Source organism: Elephas maximus, chromosome 2, assembly GCF_024166365.1.
Source record: "Elephas maximus indicus isolate mEleMax1 chromosome 2, mEleMax1 primary haplotype, whole genome shotgun sequence".
Lineage (NCBI taxonomy): Eukaryota > Metazoa > Chordata > Mammalia > Proboscidea > Elephantidae > Elephas > Elephas maximus.
Genome location: NC_064820.1, coordinates 224,656,762 through 224,677,282, shown reverse-complemented (window position 1 = coordinate 224,677,282; position 20,521 = coordinate 224,656,762). Strand labels below are relative to the sequence as shown.

Here is a 20,521-nt window from a genome sequence, read left to right as displayed (position 1 = left end):
AAGACTTCACCAAAAGAGTAAAAAGACTGCCTACAGACGACTGGGAAAAAGTTTTTGGCTACGACAAATTCAATCAGTGTCTGATCTCTAAAATCTACATGATAGTGCAAAAACTCAACAACAAAAAGACAAATAACCCAATTTAAAAAAGGGCAAAAGGATATGAACAGCCACGTCACCACAGAAGACATTCAGGTAGTTAACAGATACATGAGGAAATGCTCACGATCATTAGCCATCAGAGAAATGCAAATCAAAACTACAATGAGATACCACCTCACCCCAACCAGGCTGGCATTAACCAAAAAACACAAAATAATAAATGTTGGAGAGGATGTGGAGAGACTGGAACACTTATACACTGCTGGTGGAAAAGTAAAATGGTATATACCCACTTTGGAAATCGATTTGGCGCTTCCTTAAAAAGCTAGAAATAGAACTACCATACCATCCAGCAATCCCACGCCTTCGAATATATTCTAGAGAAATAAGAGCCCTCATGCGAACTGATGTATGCACACCCATGTTCATTGCTGCACTGTTTACAACAGCAAAAAGATGGAAGCAACCAAGGTGCCCATGGACAGATGAATGGATAAATCATGGTATATTCACAAAATGGAATGCTACGCAATGATAAAGAACGATGAATCTGTGAAACGTAACATGGAGGAATCTGGAAGGCATTACGCTGAGTGAAATTAGTTGCAAAAGGACAAATATTGTGAGACCACTATTATAAAAACTCAAAAAAAAAAAAAAGGTTTAAACACAGAAGAAAATATTCTTTGATGGTTACGAGGGTGGGGCAGGGGGGAGAGGGATATTCACTAGATAGTAGAAAAGAACTGTTTTAGGTGAAGGGAAAGACAACACACAATTCAGGGGAGGTCAGCACAACTGTACTAAACCAAAAGCAAAGAAGTTTCCTGAATACAATCAAAATCTTTGAAGGCCAGAGTAGCAGGGATGGGGGTCTGGGGACCATGGTTTCATGGGACATCTAGGTCAACTGGCATAACAAAATGTATTAAGAAAACATTCTGCATCCCACTTTGGTGAGTGGCATCTGGGGTCCTAAATGCTAGCAAGCGGCCATCCAAGATCCATCAATTGGTCTCAACCCACCTGGAGCAAAGGAGAATGAAGAACACCAAAGACGCAAGACAAAAATAAGCCTAAGAGACAGAAAGGACCATATAAACCAGAGACTCCATCAGCCTGATACCGGAAGAACTAGATGGGGCCTGGTTACCACCAATGACTGCCCTGTCAGGAAACACAACAGAGAATCCCTGATGGAGCAGGAGAACAGTGGGATGCAGACCTCAAATTCTCATAAAAAGACCAGACCTAATGATCTGACTGAGACTGGAGGGACCCCAGAGATCACGGCCCCTGAACCTTCTCTTAGCCTAAGACTGGAACCATTCTCAAAGCCAACTCTTCAAAAAGAGATTGGACTGGACTAGAAGACAGAAAATGATACTGGTGAGGAGTGAGCTTCTTGGCTCAAGTAGACACATGAGACTATGTGGGCAGCTCCTGTCTGGAGGTAAGATGAGAAGGCAGAGGGGGACAGAAGGTGGCTGAATAGACATGAAGAATACAGAGTGGAAAGAAGGAGTGTGCTGTCTCATTAGGGGGAGAGCAGCTAGGGGTACATGGCAAGGTGTGTATAATTTTTTGTATGAGAGACTGACTTAATTTGTAAACTTTCACTTAAAGCACCATAAAAAAATAAAGAATAGAAACAAAGTTCAAAACAATTGAATAATATAAGTAATACTCTAGTGCAGGGTAGATGAATTTTAATATTCATTAACTTGCTACCATCCTTTATATGTATATGTCTATTTTTAAAAAATTTGCTAGTTACTTTATACTATTCTGAAAGTGTTGGGACAATTGCTTCTACCTTTGAAAAGATTTTATCTTCCAGTTTAATGCAATACCTCCCAAATTAAAAAAAAAAAAAAATTGGGGGGGATTAAAAAAAAAAATCCCCACAATGAGATACAACTTTATACCCATTAGGATGGCTGGAATAAAAAAAAGGAAAATAAAAAGTGTTAGCTAGGGTGTGGAAAAATTGGAACCTTCGTCCGTTGCTGGTGGGACTGTAAAATGGTACCAAGAAAAAAAAAAACGAAACCCATTGCCTTCAACTTGATTCTGACTGATAGCAACCCTATAGGATAGAGTAGAACCGCCCCATAGAGTTTCCAAGGAGCGCCTGGTGGATTCAAGCTGCCGATCTTTTGGTTAGCAGCGGTAGCACTTCACCACTACACCACCAATGCTTCTGTAAAATGGTACAGCCACTACGAAAAATGGTCTGGCAGTTCCTTAAAAAGTGAACCACAGAACTACCACATGACCCAGCAATTCCACTCCTAGGTCTACCCATAAGAATTGACAACAGGTACACAAACAAAAACTTGTACATAAATGTTCACAGCAGCACTATTCACAGTAGCCAATTCACAATAGCTAAAAGGTGGCAATAACCATTGCCATTGATGGATGAATGGATGAACGGATAAAGAAAACGTGGCTCTACGTACAACAGAGTATTATTTAGCCATAAAAAGGAATGAAGTACCAATACATGCTACAATGTAGATGAACCTCAGAAACATTAGGCTAAGTGAAAGAAGCCAGACACAAAAGGCCACATGTTGTATGATCCCATTTTTATGACATATCCAGAATAGATTAATTAATTCAGAGAGCCAGAAAGTAGATTGGTGGTTGCCAAGGACTGGGAGCAGAGAGCGATGGGAAATGACTGTTTAATGAGTAAGATGTTTCCTTTTAGAGCAATGAAAATGTTTTGGAATTAGATAGTGGTGATGGCTGTACAACATGGTGAGTGTACTAAATACCACTGAAACGTACACTTTAAAAGGGTTAATTTTATGTTACGTGAATTTCACGTAAATAAAAATATATATAAATTTTATTTTTATATGCCAGAAAATAGCTAGAACATGAAAATTTAAAAAAGATATTATCTGAAATAATATAAATTATCAGATGCCTATGAATAAATCTAATAAAAGATATGCAGTATCTCTATATACAGAACTATAAAACATTCTAGACCTATATAAAAAAAGAGACATACCATGTTCAGGGATTAGAACATTCAATATTGTAAATATAAGTCAATTCTCTGCAAATTGATCTATAGATTCAATGAACTCTCCCTCCACTCCAAATTCCAATATATATATATATATATATATTTTTTTTTTTTTTGAGAAAGTCTATAGTAAATTTTATATGGAAATGCCATGGGCCAAAATTAGCCAAGAAAACCAAACCAAACCAAACCTGTTGCTGTTGTGTCAATCCTGACTGATAGTGACCCTAAAGGACAGAGTAGAACTGTCCCATAGGCTTTTCTAAGGCTGTGATCTTGACAGAGGAGCCCTGGAGGCACATTGGTTAAGAGCTCAGGCTGTTAACCAAAAGGTCGGCAGTTTGAATCCACTGGCCTTTCTTTGGAAACCCTATGGGGCAATTCTACTCTGTCCTATACGATTGCCATGAGTTTGAATTGATGTGATGACAATGGCTTCAGTCTTTACAGAAGCAGATTGCCACATCTTTCTCCTGTGGAGCATCCGGTGGGTTTGAACCGCCAACCTTTCGGTTAGCAGCTTAACACTTAACCAGTATGCCACCAGGGCTCCAGGAAGAAGAGGCTCCGTTTAGAGTGAGAATGTGTTAACATGTCTTATGTGAGTGCAGATGCTGCTAGTGCACCGTGGTTGGCGGAAGGCTCGGGGCTCTAAAGAATAGTGGAAACCCTCGTCTTTGGTATCTGACGTCTCTGAGTTTGAATGAGTCTCCTTCAGTTACTGAGATCCTGGATGAGCAAGCCCACCGCATGTTAAACAGCATATGGCAGTTTTTTGTGTGTGGTTGTGGAATCCCAGAGGCAAATGCACTGTAACATGGGATTGTTAACGAGGTTCACAGAGGAGGTAAGGTTTGGCTTGGGCTTTGAAAACGGAGTGGGATCCCCTGGTAAAGAAGAACAATGAAGGCCTGCTGGGGGGGAGGGGGCAGTGGCCTGACCTGGGTGGAGCGGTGGGCTTGCTCATCCAGAATCTCAGTAACTGAAGGAGACTCATTCAAACTCAGAGCTGTCAGATCCCAAAGACGAGGGTTTCTACTATTCTTTGGAGCCCCGAGCCTTCCGCCAACCACGGTGCACTAGCAGCATCTGCACTCACGTAAGACATGTTAACACATTTATGTACTTTACCTTCTACCTCCCTGTGAGGTCAGTACTATTGTTATCCCACTGATACAGATAGATAACTCTCCCTCAGCCCAGCTAGCAAGTGGCAGAGCTGGGACTCCAACCTAGCCCACATAGAGAATACTAAGTAGATCCCTTTGAATCTTTACCTGTCTTAACCATTTACGTAGGTATGTGTGATGCAAGGCTAGCTTACCTGCTCTCAAGCAGTATTATTAAACGGTTTTCAATCACAAATGAAAACAAGTTAAAAGGAACAGAGGGATAAAAGCGGCCAGATGCCAGAGCAGAGCCAGTCACTGCGTTGTATTTGGCTTTGTTTTCTGGGCACTAACTCACAGAACAAAAAACACTGGGTTGTAAAAATCTCATTGTGTTATAACAGAAAACATACAGGTTTGCCTGGGAAGATGAGTTATTTTCTTTTATTCATGTAGTCAACATTGACTGAGTGCCTGAAATGTTCCAAGTGTTACTTCTCACTCTAAATGGAGCCTCTTCTTCCTGGAGCCCTGGTGAAAAATCTGTATGTTCTCTCCAACTATAACCTGGTTCTTAATGGCAGGGAGGGTGATTCTGGCAATGTCTGGAGATATTTGCAGTTGTCACAGCTCAGGGAAGGCATGTTCTATGGTATCTGGAGGGGGCAGAGCCAGGGATGCTGCTAAATGTCCTATAATGTACAGGACAGTCTCCCACAGGAAAGGCTCCTGTGGACTAAAATGTCAATGGTACTGAGGAAGAGAAACTCAGAACTATACTGTAAGCTCCTTGAGGGCAAGAACCATGTGTTTAATCTCATTGTCCTCACCAGTGAGTAGCTTATACACGCTAGTTCATTGGTCAATCAGTGCTGATTGATAAACTTCCTGGCTGATTCAAGCAGGTCGTAAGTAAGTGATATACCTGCAAAGGGGAGGCGTTACTTCTACTCAATCCAAAAAGATTTAATGAGGACTACTATGAATCAGTGGGAATTGACTTGACAGCAACAAGTTTGGTTTGGTTTATTATGAATAAGGGAGTTCCCGGGTAGGACAGTTAACACACTCAGCTGCTAACTCAAAAGTTGGAGGTTTGAGTCCACCCAGACATGCCTCAGAAGAAAGGTGGTCTACTTCCAAAAAAACCAGCCACTGAAAACCCTATGGAGCACAGGTAAACTCTGACATGAGTCAGAACAGACTCCATGGCAAATGGCTAAACTGGCTACTATGAGTTAGGACTATTCTGAGATAGTCTAAGGTGTGCAAAGTTGCAAAGACACAGTTCATGCCCTGAGTATCCTACAAGCTCCTTGGGTGGACAAGACAAGTAGAGAGAGAAACATGGAGGAAGGTAAATGCCCGAAGAGCAATGGCAAGTGTTGTGGGCAGTAAACCAACTAACAACCACAAAGGAAGGTATATCTGGACTTGGAAAATGGGGTGCGGTATGAGCAAAGACTTGCTACTCATTATTAGGAACAGCCCACACTTCCTCTCATCTGTATTAATTATTGGATTGCCTAAGTGTCCATACCTAGGGGGATGACAGCTGAAAGCCCTGGATTTAGGTAGGCAATCAACTCAATAGAACAAGCTCAATAGGAGGTGTGGACTGCAAAGAAAAACAAAGCCTGACGCAATCTGTGGGTGAGGATCATAGAACAAAATGGAAGGAAAGCTGTGTCAGCTGAAGGTTGGTGTAGAAACCAAACGACTCTGCGAGGCAACTGAAAAGACCGTGGTTTGGGTCAGGCATGCCTTAGTCATCAAAGTGACATCTTTGCTCTTTAAAAATCTTCACAGAGATCTTTTGCAGCAGATTTGCTCAACTCGATACACATCATTTGAGTTCTTGACTGCTGCTTCCATGGAAGAATCAACGAGCCTGAACTCTTGTGTACGGGACGAATATTGACTATACCATGGACTACCAGAAGAACGGACAATTCGGTCTAAGGAAGGCCTGTTCCAACTGCTGTTAAATGGAAGTATAAACCCTTTCAACCCAGGGACACATGAAACCATTAGGGACAATTGACGTTCTTCCCCACTGAACACAGCACGCACCTTCCGTTGTCTCTTGAGCACTCTGCTCTGTACCTTTTGCCTGAGATCAAAGAAATGCATTTCCCTCCTGTTGGCAGACTTGCTGCATCATATGCCTCAAAGAATGGGAAAGAATCAAACACAATGCTTCTTTTTTCTTTTTCAGGGCTGATACTTACAGCTCATCCTCAAAGCAGATTTTGGCATACTTGTCCCTGCCACCCCCGCTGAGCAACCGGTAGGCATAGGCGTTCAGGGGACACGGAGTCCAGTGGTCACATTTCTGTCTTTTGGGGGCTGGGGCTGTGGTGGATAAGAACATAACAGTCAGCATCACACTCGATTATTTATCAGAGGAACCCGAGCTGGACCATGAACACCAGCCATCCAATCCAGCACTCTCTAAGGGCAGCTCCCAAGGGTGGTGGGGAAAAACCTGGCGTGGGGTTTCCAATTTTCATTGTTGTTAGCTGCCATCTCGTCAGTCTCCAGCTCATGGTGATCTTGTGCACAACAGAGTTAAATGCTGCCTAATGCTGAACCATCCCCATGGTTGGTGGCTGATTGGACTGTTATGAACCACAGGGTATTCACTGGTTGATTTTGGAAGTAGATCACCACGTCTGTCTTCCTAATCTGTCTTTGTCTGGAAGCTCCGCTGAAGCCTATTCAGCATCACAGCAACATGCAAGCCTCCGCTGGTAGACAGGCGGTGGCTGTGCCCGAGGCACACTGGCTGGGAGAGCCCTACCAATGAACCACCGATAGGTAAGACATTAACTTCTAAACAGTACCTGAACGGGAGGTGGAGGCTGGAGGAAACCAGGGTGCAGAAGAGCGACTGTAATGCCCAGCGTGCTGCTGGGGTGGGCTGACTGCAGTCCACACCTCTCAGTGACCACAGTGACGTGACCTATACCCAGTCCTCATTAACCAGGATGAGGAAACAGAGCTCTCCAGGAAGCCCTTGTCACTGGTATCTCATCCTTTAGCTCTTCACTCTGGTGTTACCTGCTGCCATCTCACCTCAGCTCTCCAGCCACCTAACACTGGACAGCCCTGCCCTGGTTTATTTTTTTCTCAGCACTTACGACTCTCTAGTAGTGTACTGTTCCTTTCCCTTTTTCTTCTAATTCTCCATGAGGGTGGGCATTTGTTTTTGTTCTTTCTATCACCGTATCCCCAGCACCGAGGAGCGTGTGGTGCACGTGGGTGCTCCATAAATATCTCCATAACCAATGAATGAGCATTGGGACCCTCAGTGTTGAGGAAATCTGAGTAGATGGCAGGCAGGCAGACAATGAACACAGACACAGGGACACGGGCCCTGCCCTCCATGCAGGAGCAGCCAAGACCCCGTGGTCACAGCCTTTGGAACACGTTACTGCAACTCTGTTCAACTTTGCCCAGTTTTTATTCCTATTGATTCTGTTGTTGTTTTTGTTAGTTGCTGTCAAGTTGGCTCCAACTCATGGTGACCTCATGTATAATAGAGTGAAACATTGCCCAGTCCCACGCCATCTTCATGGTCGTTGGCATGTTTGAGTCCATCGTTGCAGCTAGTGTGTCACTCCATCTCATAGAGGGTTTCCTTCGTCTTCATTGATCCCCTACTTTCCCAAATATGATGTCCTTTTGTGGCAACTGGTCTTTCCTATTGAAGCACCCAAAGTAATCGAACTAAAATCTCACCATCCTGGCTTCTAAGAAGCGTTCTATCGATTCTACCTTTTTTAAATAAGAGAAGGCCATAAGATTTTTATCTTTCCTTACTTAGTTTCTGCACAAATATTGAAAGTAAAAAATAAGCAAAAAAAAAAAAAAAAGGAAAAAGCCCCACAGTTCTACTCTCCGGGATGGTCAACATTTCACCATTTGGTACACGCCCTTGAACTTTTCCTATGCATGCAGAGGGTGTCTGCAAAGTTGGTGTAAAAACAGCATGGCAGGAGCATCTGACCTCAAACTTCACCAAGGGAAGGAGAATCAAGATCAACAGCCCAAGGCTGATGGCTATGAGGCAGAGGACAGACATGCCTCCACACTCCAAACTTTTTACCAATTCTGACACCAACCATCCTACTCTCTACTTCTCTGCTGGGTTTGCTAGTTTGTTGCAATGGCCACACAGAACTCACAGACCATACAGTTATGGCGTTTATCAGGGAAGTAACAAGTTACAATTCAGGATCAGGAAGGACTCAGGATACAGTTCTTTGATCAGAACAGACACTTCTCAGCTGTGCCTGCAGGCAGGTATCTGGACCCTCAGCTTCCTGGCCCCTTGGCTTGGGCTCTACCCTGCTCAGGCAAGTGTTACAAAGCTCTGCTGGTAAGTACCCAGAGGCACCCCACTCTGCCAGTAAGCCTCACTCAAAGGCACTCAGCTCTAGCTCTGTGGATCAGCAAACCTAGTTCCACCAAGTGCCTGGAGGCACCTTACTCTGCCAGCAAGCCTCCTACCCGAGGGCACTCAGCTTTCTCACTCCGTGGGCCAGGAGAAGCCCACCGTGCTATCTTCTGCTGGTCTTCTGCCTCTGCTGCCACTGTTTCTCTGCCACCCCTTCTTGCCCTCTTCTGTATTACAGCTCTCTTTCTCAGTCTCCTGGTTCTAAGAACTTCTCAACACAGGAATCTCGGGTCCAAAGGACATGCTCTACTCCTGGCTTTTCCTTCCTGGTGGTGGTAAGATCCTTCTCTGCTCTGGGACTGACTGCTTTTTTAAGCCTAGCAGGATGGCAAAACTGACCAATCCCCTCCTTAGGGTTCCATACACCTTTTTTTGCATGGTCCTCACCCAGGCATTTGGTGGGAGTTACAAGGGCTATGGCTAGAAGGGCCGTATTAAGTAATTCACAGCCCTGCCGTTAGAAAACAGGCTAAACTTATTTAGACAGTATGTTACTGTTATGGATTGAATTGTGTCCCCCAAGAATAGCAGGGCAGACACAGAGACACACACACACAGATGCCAGGTGAGGACTGTCTACAGGTCAAGCAATGCCAGGAATTGCCAGCAGACACCAGAAACCGGGAGAGAAGAAGCCCGCTGAAGGAATGGACTCAGCTAAGACCTCCATTTGGATTTTTAGCCTCTAGAAATGTGAGAAAAGACATTTCTGTTCTTTAAAGCCACCCACTTGTGGCATTTCTATTATGGCACTATCAGGTAATTGAGACAGTTATGTTACTTAAAAAAAAAAAAAAAAGATACTCAATATGTTTTTCCCCAAACTCCAGTTACCCCTTTAGATGATCTGCCTCTAAATTTATGAAAAGGTACTAAAAATACAGTATTTTCCCATTGCATCTAGTTTTTTGGAGACTCTATGGTATATTTATTTCAGTTTTTTCAATTTAATAGTTGGACCCTTTACCTTAAAACTTAGTGATACTTCACCTAAAAGCACATTGAGCCTAGTATTTGAAAGTGTAACTAACAGACCAAAAAGAAAAAAAATAAAAAAAGAAACCAAACTCTGTTAAAAAAGTTGACGTTGCATAAATTCTGACTCATAGCGACCCTGTAGGACACAGCAGAACTGCCCCATAGGGTTTCCACAGAGAAGGTGGTGGATTCGAACTGCTGACCTTTTAGTTAGCAGCCAAGCTCTTAACCACTTGCTACCAAGGCTCCCCTTCTATCTGCTCTTTTTATCACTCAGAAGTGATGAGGTTTAGGACAGACCTACCTCATTAACATAACAAAGGAAACCCATTTCTCAAATGGGATCACATCCACAGGCACAGGGGTGAGGATTCCAACAGATATTTTGGGGGACACAGTTCAATCCACAACAGGTGAACCTTTCCCCTTGACAAGCACGTGAACACCTGCTCACTTCAGCAGCTAGCAGAGCTGTTCCTGGCATGACTGGGCCGTGATTTACTTCGCCAGCCTCCACTCTTGGGAGAACGAGCCTGTTCCCAGCTTCTTTGGCCATCACCAACAGAGTACCTCATAATCCCCCAACTAGATCACGAAGAGGACTTGAGCCCAGAGGTGACCGTGCCGCACTGACTGGCAGAAGTGGATGATCAGACACAGCCAGGGCCTAACAGATTTTAAGAGATAAAGCCACAGGACACCCGGCATTGCTGAATCCAAAATGATGAAGTAGTCAGGGTGCAGAATGACAGCAGGTTAGCACAGGAGATGGCAAGGAAGTGGGAAAAGGTGGTTTTGTTTTGTTTGAATTTTAATAAAAAATAAAATAAGTGCAAGCCGGCAGACTGGATTTGATGATCCTGAGAAAGGGCCAAGGAGGAAGATTGCCGTGAGGAGAAAGAGGCAATGCCTCCTCGGAGCCACCAGAAAAAAAGGCAAACCAACCAGTTGACACTGAGTCAACTCCAACGCATGGCGAACCCGTGTGTTTAAGAGTAGAACTGTGCTCCAGAGGCATTTCAGTGGCTGACTTTTCAGAAGCAGATCGCCAGGCCTTTTTTCTGAGGTGCCTCTGGGTAGACTCGAACCTCCACCTTTTGGTTAGCAGCCGAGCATGTTAACCATTTGTGCCACACTGGGACGGTGAGACAGTGAGAATGGCACAGGACCAGGCAACATTTCATTCTGTTATATAAGGTAGCTATGAGCTGGAGCCAACTTGAAGGCAACTAGCAACAACTTCAAATTGAAACGCAAAGAGCCAATATACGGGCAGAATATCAAGCGCTCATAGTACCTGACCGCTAAACTTGGCATTAGTTTGCCTCCTATGCAAATCACCTGCTCTGGTCAGTAAGTACCAACAGCACTACACAAAGTAGAAGTTAAATCTAAATTAGAAATTAAACCTCTAAGTAATGGGGAAAGAGTGAGGAATAGGGCCAAAGAGAGCTTCTTTCAAAAAATGTCAGTAAGATTTATAAAATAGTCGGTATTTTTACGATTTACTTAGGTGCCCCCTAGGTAGCACAAATGGTTTGCACTGGGCTACTAACCAAAAGGTTGGCTGTTCAAATCCACCCAGCAGTGCCAAAGAAGAAAGGCCTGACGATCTACTTCCGAAAGATTACAGCCACTGGAAACCGTAAGGAGCACAGTTCTACACTGATACGCATGGCGTCGCCATGAGTTGGAATCAACTCCACTGCAGTGGGTAGCAGTTAGTAGTAAGGGCTATGCCTATAAATGTATAAAATAACAGTTTTGACTGAAAAAAAAAAAGAAGAAGGGTAAATGGAGTCGGTGTAATTTTTTTTCAGATGTGTTGAACTAAAAAATACACAAGAACAATACGTATGAGGTTGAACTGGCAGCTTGGAGAGGCATGACTTCCCTCCCTCCCTCACATCCTCATTCCAAGTCTGTCTTTGGCTAAGACACTGCCAACCTCAGGAGCCCCAGGTAATGATGTCACACTGACCCAGGCCCTGCACGGCCCTGCCCGATCCGCGAGGAGGGACAGCAGGTTCCAGATGGAGGGTGGAGGGCTGGGAACCAGCAATACTAACAAGAACCTGATCACTAAGCCGGCAGATCAGCGTGGTCTCCAATCTTCCACAGTAGCACTTACGTGATGTGTTGTAACTACCAGAGCACAAACCTGAGGCCCCGACTTGAAAGAACGCAGAACTGCCTGCAAAATTTACATGTGATCCACAAAGAATCTTAGATTTAAAAGAAACCTTAGAGAAACTTTAGTTCCAGGACTATCAAATTTGTCTGCGCCTCAAGCCAAGTTTAAACTAGATAATTTGAAACAAATACAGGTTCTTGGGGTCCAACCGAGCTCTATAAACCAAAAAAATCGGCTGCCGCTGAATTGACTCAGACTCATAGTCACCCTATAGGACACAGTAGGAGTGCCCCATACACTTTTCCAAGGTTGTAATATTTATGGAAGCAGCCTGCCACATCCTTCTCCCACGGAGAGGTTGGTGGGTTCGAACGGCTGAGTTTTGGGTTAGCAGCCATGCGCTTAGCCACCGCACCACTGGGGCTCTTCTCTAAGCTCCAGAGATTCTGGAATTTTCTGGAGCAGGATCCAGGAATCTGTCTCTATGAAATACTTCCTGATTTGGAAACATGATCTTGTTCATTCCTTTCAGTGAGGAGGTTGATTACAAGATGGTTTTGGAGACTCATTCAAAACCCCAAGAAACCTTAAGAAACATGACCTTGTCAGCGCAGGCAAGGCAAACAAAACTGACGTGTATATATTTGCATGCTGGTGGCGCTTCAGCCATTTCAAAGAACCCTGTGGTTCTATATGAGGTTAAAGGCCAGTCCAGAGAAATAAAAGAGCAGGAAGCATCCTGAGAAGGCATTCAGTGTGGGGACTGTTAGGAATTGAACCGTGTTGCCCCCAAAATCTGTGTTAGAATCCTCATCCCCATACCTGTGTTTGTAATCCCATTTGGAAATAGGCTTCTCTCTCTTATGTTAATGAGGTCATGTCAGTGTAGGGTATGTTTTAAACTGAACCACTTTCGAGATATAAAAGACCAGATTAGGCACAGAGAAGCAAGCACAAATGGAAGGGAAAACACACACCATGTAGAGATCACCAGGAAATCAAGAACCCCTGGGCTGCCGAAACTTGAAAGAGATCTGCCCCCAGAGAAGACAGAGAGCATTCCCCTAGAGCGGGTGCCCTGAATTTGGGCTTCTAACACCCTCCCTGGAGCCCTGGTGGTGCAGTGGTTAAAAACTTGGCTGCTAACCAAAAGATCAGAGGTTCAAATCCACCACTTGCTCCTTGGAAACCCTATGGGGCAGTTCTACCCTGTCCTATACGGTTGCTGAGTAGGAATCAACTCCACAGCAACGGGTTTGGGTTGGTTGGTTGGTTGGTTTTGCTATAATGCCCTACGCTTTGAGAAAATACATTTCTTTAAAACCACCCACTTGTGGGATTTCTGTGGCAGTGCTAGCAAACAATGATAATTATTTATTAGGTGCCTTTGAGGGCTGTGAACGTCGCCGGCAACAGGTTGTCGGTGCTCACCTGTCGAGCTGCAGAAGCAGTGACTCAGTTGAACCTTAAATCATCTACAATGTTCCTTCCTGCACGGAGGAGGAAGACCTCAGAGACACTGGCAGCGAGTTTCCTCAGAGTTCGTTTTCCCAACTTACCCTTCAGTAAGCTGTCAACAACGGGTGTGTAACAGTTGTCCGTTTATTCTGTCTTGGCCAAGAGCCTTAGCGGTACCAATGCAGTTGATTAATTTGGTTTAGTTCTGCCTTACAGGCTTCCTAAGCAAAGCATTTCAGCAACTTTATATCTGAAGTGTATGGCAGACAAATTCAGCAGGGTTCTCTCTACTTACTTGCACCTGAAACTTACCTTTCTATCTGTGTTGTTAGCACTGGGGGAAGGGAGAGGGGTACATGTGGCCTTCCAAAAAAGATACATTCCTTTACTCATTCAAAAAATATTTGTAGAATCCTAGATTCTACAGGTACCACAGTGAATAGAATAGCTTACATGGGAACAGAAGAGTCAGAAAGTAAAGAAGTAAAAAAAGAAAAAAAAAATCACTGCAATCAGTGATAAGCCCTAAATAGGACACAGGCATTTAATAGCCAAGATGCACCTGGATGGCGCCAAAGGTTAATTCACTCAGCTGCTCACTGAAAGGTCGGTGGTTCAGTCCACCCAGAGGCACCTTGGAAGAAAGGCCTGACGAGCTGCTTCCCAAAAGCGAGCTGCTGAAAGCCCTACGGAGCACAGTTCTACAGTGACACACATGGGGTCGCCGTGGGTCGGGGACAACTCCAGAGCAAGTGGTGCTGGTATGGATAAGAAATTCCCTGTAAATCAACAAGAAAAAGAGAGTGATCATTGGTAACAGAGGCTCAAAGGGGAGTGGGAAGGGGAAGGAAGAGAGAGAAGTCAGGTGGAGGGGAGAAGAGAGCTGAGGAGCAGGGCCTGGGGGAGGAGAAGGAGCCAGGCCCTGCAGCTTTGAGGCAAGGGAAGAGCAGCCCAGAGCTTCTGTTCCTTTCCAGGTGAGCACAAACCACAAACCAAACCCACTGCTATCGAACCCATCCTGACTCATAGCGACCCTACAGGACAGAGTACAACTGCCCCGTAGGGTTTCCAAGACTATAGTCTTTATGGCAGGAAACCTGGTGGCGCAGTGGTTAAAACACTTGGCCGCTAACCGAATGGTCGGTGGTTCAAACCCACCAGCCCCTCCACAGGAGAAAGATGTGGCAATCTGCTTCCGTAAAGATTTACAGCCTTGGAAATCCTGTAGGGAAGTTCTACTCTGTCCTATAGGGTCGCTATGAGTCGCAATGAGTTTGGTTTTGGTTTAATCTGTACAGAAGCAGACTGCCACATCTTTCTCCTGTGAAGCAGCTGGTGGGCTCGAACCTTCGACCTTTCACAAAGCAGAAGCATCCAATGCGAGATTCAATCTTCACCATTCCTATGAGGAACAGAGAAGCACAGAGAGAGGTCGGAGCGTGGAGAACTGCTTCACACCGTAAAAAAATATTTATCATTCTGTAAAACACACAAATTGTTAGAGTACAGAATTTGTCAGTCAACTCTCCTGCCTATTTTAGAATATGATTCAAATTAGACACCTTTGATTTGCCTGCAAATCTCTATGTGTGCTTCCTGCTGTGTGTCTTTAGGGACTCCTGGTTACCAATGTGTTGTGGCTACAATGCAGCTCTAGACATAATTAAAGAACCTATTCTGGGAAATGGAAACCCTGGTGGTTTAGAGTTCAGCTGCTAACCAAAAGATTGGCAGTTTGAACCTACCAGGTGCTCCTTGGAAACACTGTGGGGCAGTTCTACTCTGTCCTATAGGGTCGCTGGGGGTTGGAATCCACTCAACAGCAAGGGGTTTGGTTTGTTTTCTTTTTTTTAAATCTGGGAAAAAAGAATGAAACCTGGTATTGAAAAGGACCTCAGTGATCACTCCCTACAGGTCAGGAATTCCTTCTTTACAGTCTGGGACAAGGCAACGGGAAGCAGTGAGGCACAGCTTGAAGCCCCTAGTCACCGGTTCTGCTCTCAGAAACCCTAAACCACACACCAGCTGCCGCCGAGCCCCTCTGAGTCCTGCCCACTCTGTGCGCGTCAGAGTAGAACTGTGCTCCACAGCGTTCTCAGGGGCGGAGGCTTTGGAAGCAGATCACCAGCTCTTTCTTCTGAGGTGCCTCTGGGGGGACTTGAACCACCAACCTTTCAGTCAGCAGGTGAGCACATTAACCATTTGCACCACTCTGGGACCCCAATGCTAATAGAAACAAGTCAAACCCTTTGCCATCAAGTCGATTCCGACTCATAGCAATCCTATAGGACAGAGTAGAACTGCCCCATAGCGTTTCCAAAGAGTGGCTGGTAGATTCGAACTGCCAACCTTTTGGTAAGCAGCCACAGCTCTTAACCATTGCACCACCAGGGCTCCTACGCTCATACAGGTTCCTGAAAAATATCAAAGGTAAACTGAGTTGAGGGAATGAGTGAAACCAATCATTAGGATATAAAACATGCCGAAAATGGGGGAAAAAAGGTGCTTTTAGAATCTGGGGATCCTACAAGGGGGAGAAAAGATAACCAATAGATAAGAAGATGATAACTGTAGATACATAAAACCAATAAGCACATTTAAGCAGTCTTAGGGTTAGAGCCCTGGTGGCGCAATGGCTAAGAGCTTGGCTACTAACTGAAATGTTGGTGGTTCAAACCGACCCCGTGACACCTCGGGGGAAATGACCTGGTGACCTGTTCCTGTAAAGATTGCAGCCTAGAAAACCCTGTGGGGCAGTGTCACTCTGTCACATGGAGTCACTACGAGTCAGAATAGACTTGACGGCACCCAACAACAAACGTTGGATAAAACTGTTCACCCTCGTTCCGGGACTGAATATGAGCAGATCGGAAATACTCGTTTCCACAATCAAGGAGGTGGTATTGTCCCCATTTAACGGAGAAACCAGCTCTGAGTCACTTGTCCCAAAAAACATGACGAAAAAAGTGTTTGCCCTGAGATTAAACCAGTTACCATCAAGTTGACCCCGACTCACAGCGACCCTATGTGTGTCAGGGTAGAGCTGTGCTCCACAAGGTTTTCAATGGCTGATCTTTCAAAAGTAGATTGCCAGGCCTTTCTTCTGAGTCACCTCTGGGTGGACTAGAACCTACAACCTTTGGGTTAGCAGCCCAGCTCATGAACTGTTTGCACCACCCAGGGACTCCTGTTGTTGTTTTTATTAGTTGCCAGAGTCCGTTCCAACTCGTGGTGACCTGATGTATAACAAAATGAAATGTTGCCAGGTCCTGTGCCATCTTCACGATTGTTGGCATGTTTGAGCCATTGTTTCAGCTATTGTGTCAATCCATCTCATTCAGGATTTCCCTCATTTTCGCTGACCTTCTACTTTACCACACGTGATGCTCCTTCTAGTGATCGGTCTTTCCTGAGGATGTGACCAAAGTAAGCAAGACAAATTCTCACTATCCTTGCTTCTAAGGAGCATTCTGTCTGCACTTCCTCCAAGACTGATTTGTTCATTTTTCTGCGGCCCATGGTATAGTCAATATTCTCATCAACACCATAATCCACATAAACCAACTCTCTAGGGATTCCTAAAAACCCATTGCTGTCGAGTCAATTCTGACTCATGAGTGACCCCAAAAGACAGAGTAGAACTGCCCCATAGGGTTTCCAAGGAGCGCCTGGTGGATTCAAATTGCCAACTTTTTTGGTTAACAGCTATAGCTCTTAACCCCCACACCACCAGAGTTTCCAGGGATTCCTAGTTACTAGCAATTCCAGACCCCAGTCTGTCCCCTGGCTAGCTGCTGAAACTAGTGGGCTCGGCTCTTTCTTTGTAGAACCAGAAAGAAAACATGGCTCGTTTATTTCTTCTATGACAGCCATTTGAATATTTGAAAACCATATAACATCACCCTTTAGTTTTCTCTTATTCTGCTAAATGTTTGTTTCTGCCACAACCTCATTTGGTAACTCCCTCTGACAATTTTGCTTGGATTAATATATTAACTCTCATTAAAGGCAGCTTCCAATGATGTCCAAGCTGAGCAGCTGACACTGATCCAACAGGATCCCTTTAGTACCCATCCCATCCCGTCCCGTCCCGTCCCATCCCATCCCATCCCATGGCGTGTGTTTACCCAGCAGTCCTGGAATTGGTTTGACCTACCTTGTCACTTTCTATGGACGCACATCCATCTAAGGGGGCCAGGAATGACATCTATAAATGGCCTCATTGGGGCATAATCCCAGAATAGCGTGCTTGCTCCTCCTTCCCCCCACTTCTCCCTCCCTTCTCCGCCATAACAGAGCACCTTTTCCAATGTAAGGTTGTTTTTGCATCCAGACGTTTCTGGCCCCTTCACATTTGCACAGACTGACAGTGTGTGTGAGAGAGAAGGGCTGAAGCAGGCTGGGAGGAGGGTGAGGTGAGTAAGGCACTTGTCTCTGGTGTAAAATTTAAAGGGCACCAAAAAGCTCAGGAATCAAGATAAACGACAGTTTAACACAATATTTAAAAAAGAAAAAATTCAAGAAACTTCCTGATGGACAAACTAGCAAAATTTTAAATGAAGACAAGATCTGATTCCGCACTGGCACAGCCCTGTTCACTTGCTGCAACCTAGTCCTGGCCTGGCTGGGTAGCTCATGAACAGCAGGGCCCGCCCGCCTGCCTGCCTGCCTGTCCATCCGCCCTCTTCTCTCCCTCCTTCCTTCTTTTTTTTCCCCCCTTAAGATTACAGCTTTATTATAGCAAAAAGGATACAAATGAAGAGATGCATAAGGCACAGTCTGGGCAGGTTCCCGATACAAAGCCTCCATGTCCAAAGGGATGCATCACTCTCCCACACATGATGTCTATCACCAACCAGGAAGCTCACTGAACTTCCGTGTCCAGAGTTTTTATTAGGGTTTCATTACGTAGGCATGACGGATTGAAGGTCCAACTCAGTCTCCAGCCCCTAATTCCACTCCTTTGTGGTAGGGCTGATATTATGTCATGGGTCTGTCCATCCTGGCCAGTCCCCACCCAAAGGACTTTTCTTATTTGTGGACCAAGTCCAGCCCCAATATGTCTCTAAAGCTGTTTTAAGTACAAACATCCAACATCTAAAGGCAAAGACATTAACGGGTCACCCTTCGTTGCCCTATGACGTTCTTTCAAGAAGCCTTGAGAAGCGTTGATTAACACACGTCATTCAAATCCCCGCACACCTCCTCCTAGGACTGTTGTTTTTCCTTCTGACTTGTCTTATCCATCCTATCACATCCACTCTTCAGGCCTGGCATAAAGCACCTCCCTGCAGCATCTGTTAACTACTCTCATCCACAGGTACCTGGCCATGTTCTCATTGATGAACACCTAAGTCACCTCCCAACCAAACAAGCTCCAGGAACACAGGGGTCTTGTCTACAGAGAAGGAATTCAGGGAGTCATTTCTGGTGACTGAAAATTCATCCGAGTGATCCCAGTTTCTGCGTCTCAGTCTATTTTTAGCAGCAGTGTTGTGCTGTTAGTTTCTAAACTTTCTCATTATTATACACAGGAAATAACTCTCTGTGGCTTATTTCTCTCAGCACCTAGTACTGGTAATATGTATGATGTGATGAAAACATGTGAAGTTGTTCACTACAGATTAGTAAGTACATGCAGGTAAGCCTGTGTGTGCCTTGCTTATTGAGTAATCTGGCCCTGGAAACCCTGGTGGTGTAGTGGTTAAGTGCTACGGTTGCTAACCTCGAGGTCAGCAGTTTGAATCTACCAGGTGCTCCTTGGAAACTCTATAGGGCATTTGTACTCTGTCCTATAGGGTCACTGTGAGTCAGAATCGACTCAAAGGCAATGGGTTTGGTTTTGGTTTTTGGCCCTGGCCATACCCACCACTGTCTGTCAGCCTGTCGTACTATGGTGGCTTGTGTGTTGCTGTGATGCAGGAAGCTATGCCACTGGTATTTCAAATACAAGCAGGGTCACCCATGGTGGACGGTTTTCAGCAGAGCTTCCAGACTAAGACACGCTAGAAAAAGGCTTGGTAATCTGCTTCTGAAAATAGCCAGTGAAAACCCTACGAATTGGAAGAGAATATTATCAGACCGGACTCAAACATACCAACGATCATGAAGACGGTGCAGGACTGGGCAGTGTTTCATTCTGTTACAAGGTCGCCATGAGTCAGAGTGGACTCAACTGCAGCTAGCAACATAACAATAGTCACCATACAGACAGTGTACCTTTTTCTAAGTTGATGTTTTACGAATAAATTTCACCTAAGCAGTTCTGTCTCCCAATACAAAATGTCTTCTTAGCATCTGATGTCTCTTTCAAGCTTACTAAATTGCTCGCTTTTGCTTCTAAAGACCAGTTAACCAGTTGCTATCGAGTCGCTTCCAAATCATGGAAAAGAAAACCCAAAAAACTCGTGGCAACCCCATGTTTGTCAGAATAGACCTGTACTTCATAGGGCTTCTGGTGGCAGATTTTTTGGAAGTAGGTCACTAGACTCTTCTTTTGAGGCACCTCTGGGTGAACTCAAACCTCCAACTTTTTGGTAAGCAGCCAAGTGCGTTGACCATTTGTATCACCAAGGTACCCTGCTTCCAAATACAGTACCTAGTAAATATGGGTTTAAAAACTTTGTTGTTGTTGTTAGGTGCTGTTGATTTGGGTCCAACTCATAGCCACTCTATGCACAACAGAACAAAACACTGTGCCTTCCTCACAATTGTTATGCTTGACCCCATTGTTGCAGCCATTGTGTCAATTCATCTGGTTGAGGGTCTTCCTCTTTTTTGCTGACCCTCTTCTTTACCAAGCATGAAGTCCTTCTCCAGGGACTGATCCCTCCTGAGAACATGTCAAAGTATGTGAGACAAAGTCTTGCTATCCTGGCTTCTAAGGAGCATTGTGGCTGTACTTCCTCCAAGATGGATTTGTTCGTTCTTTTGGCAGTCCATGGTATATTCAATATTCTTTGGCTACGCCGTAATTCAAAGGTGTCAATTCTTCTTTGGTCTTCCTTTTTCACTGTCCAGCTTTCACACACATATGAGGCGACTGAAGACACCATGGCTTGGGTCAGGGGCACCTTAGTCTTCAAGGTCACATCTTTGCTTTTTAACACTTTAAACAGGTCTTTTGCAGCAGATTTGCCCAATGCAATGCATCTTTTGATTTCTTGACTGCTGTCTCCATGGGTGTGAATTGTGAATCCAAGTAAAACAAAATCCTTGACAACTTCAATCTT

At 44.7% G+C, this 20,521-nt stretch overlaps 1 protein-coding gene across 1 annotated transcript in view; it reads right to left on the bottom strand.

Moving 5' to 3' along the window:
• The window catches only part of FAM3B (FAM3 metabolism regulating signaling molecule B), a 67,499-nt gene that overhangs the window by 32,713 nt on the left and 14,265 nt on the right, over window positions 1–20,521 (bottom strand). The window contains exon 3 of the mRNA XM_049874910.1: window positions 6,489–6,612. Within this exon, the coding sequence (XP_049730867.1) occupies window positions 6,489–6,612 (124 nt within the window). The remainder of the gene's footprint in view (window positions 1–6,488; window positions 6,613–20,521) is intronic.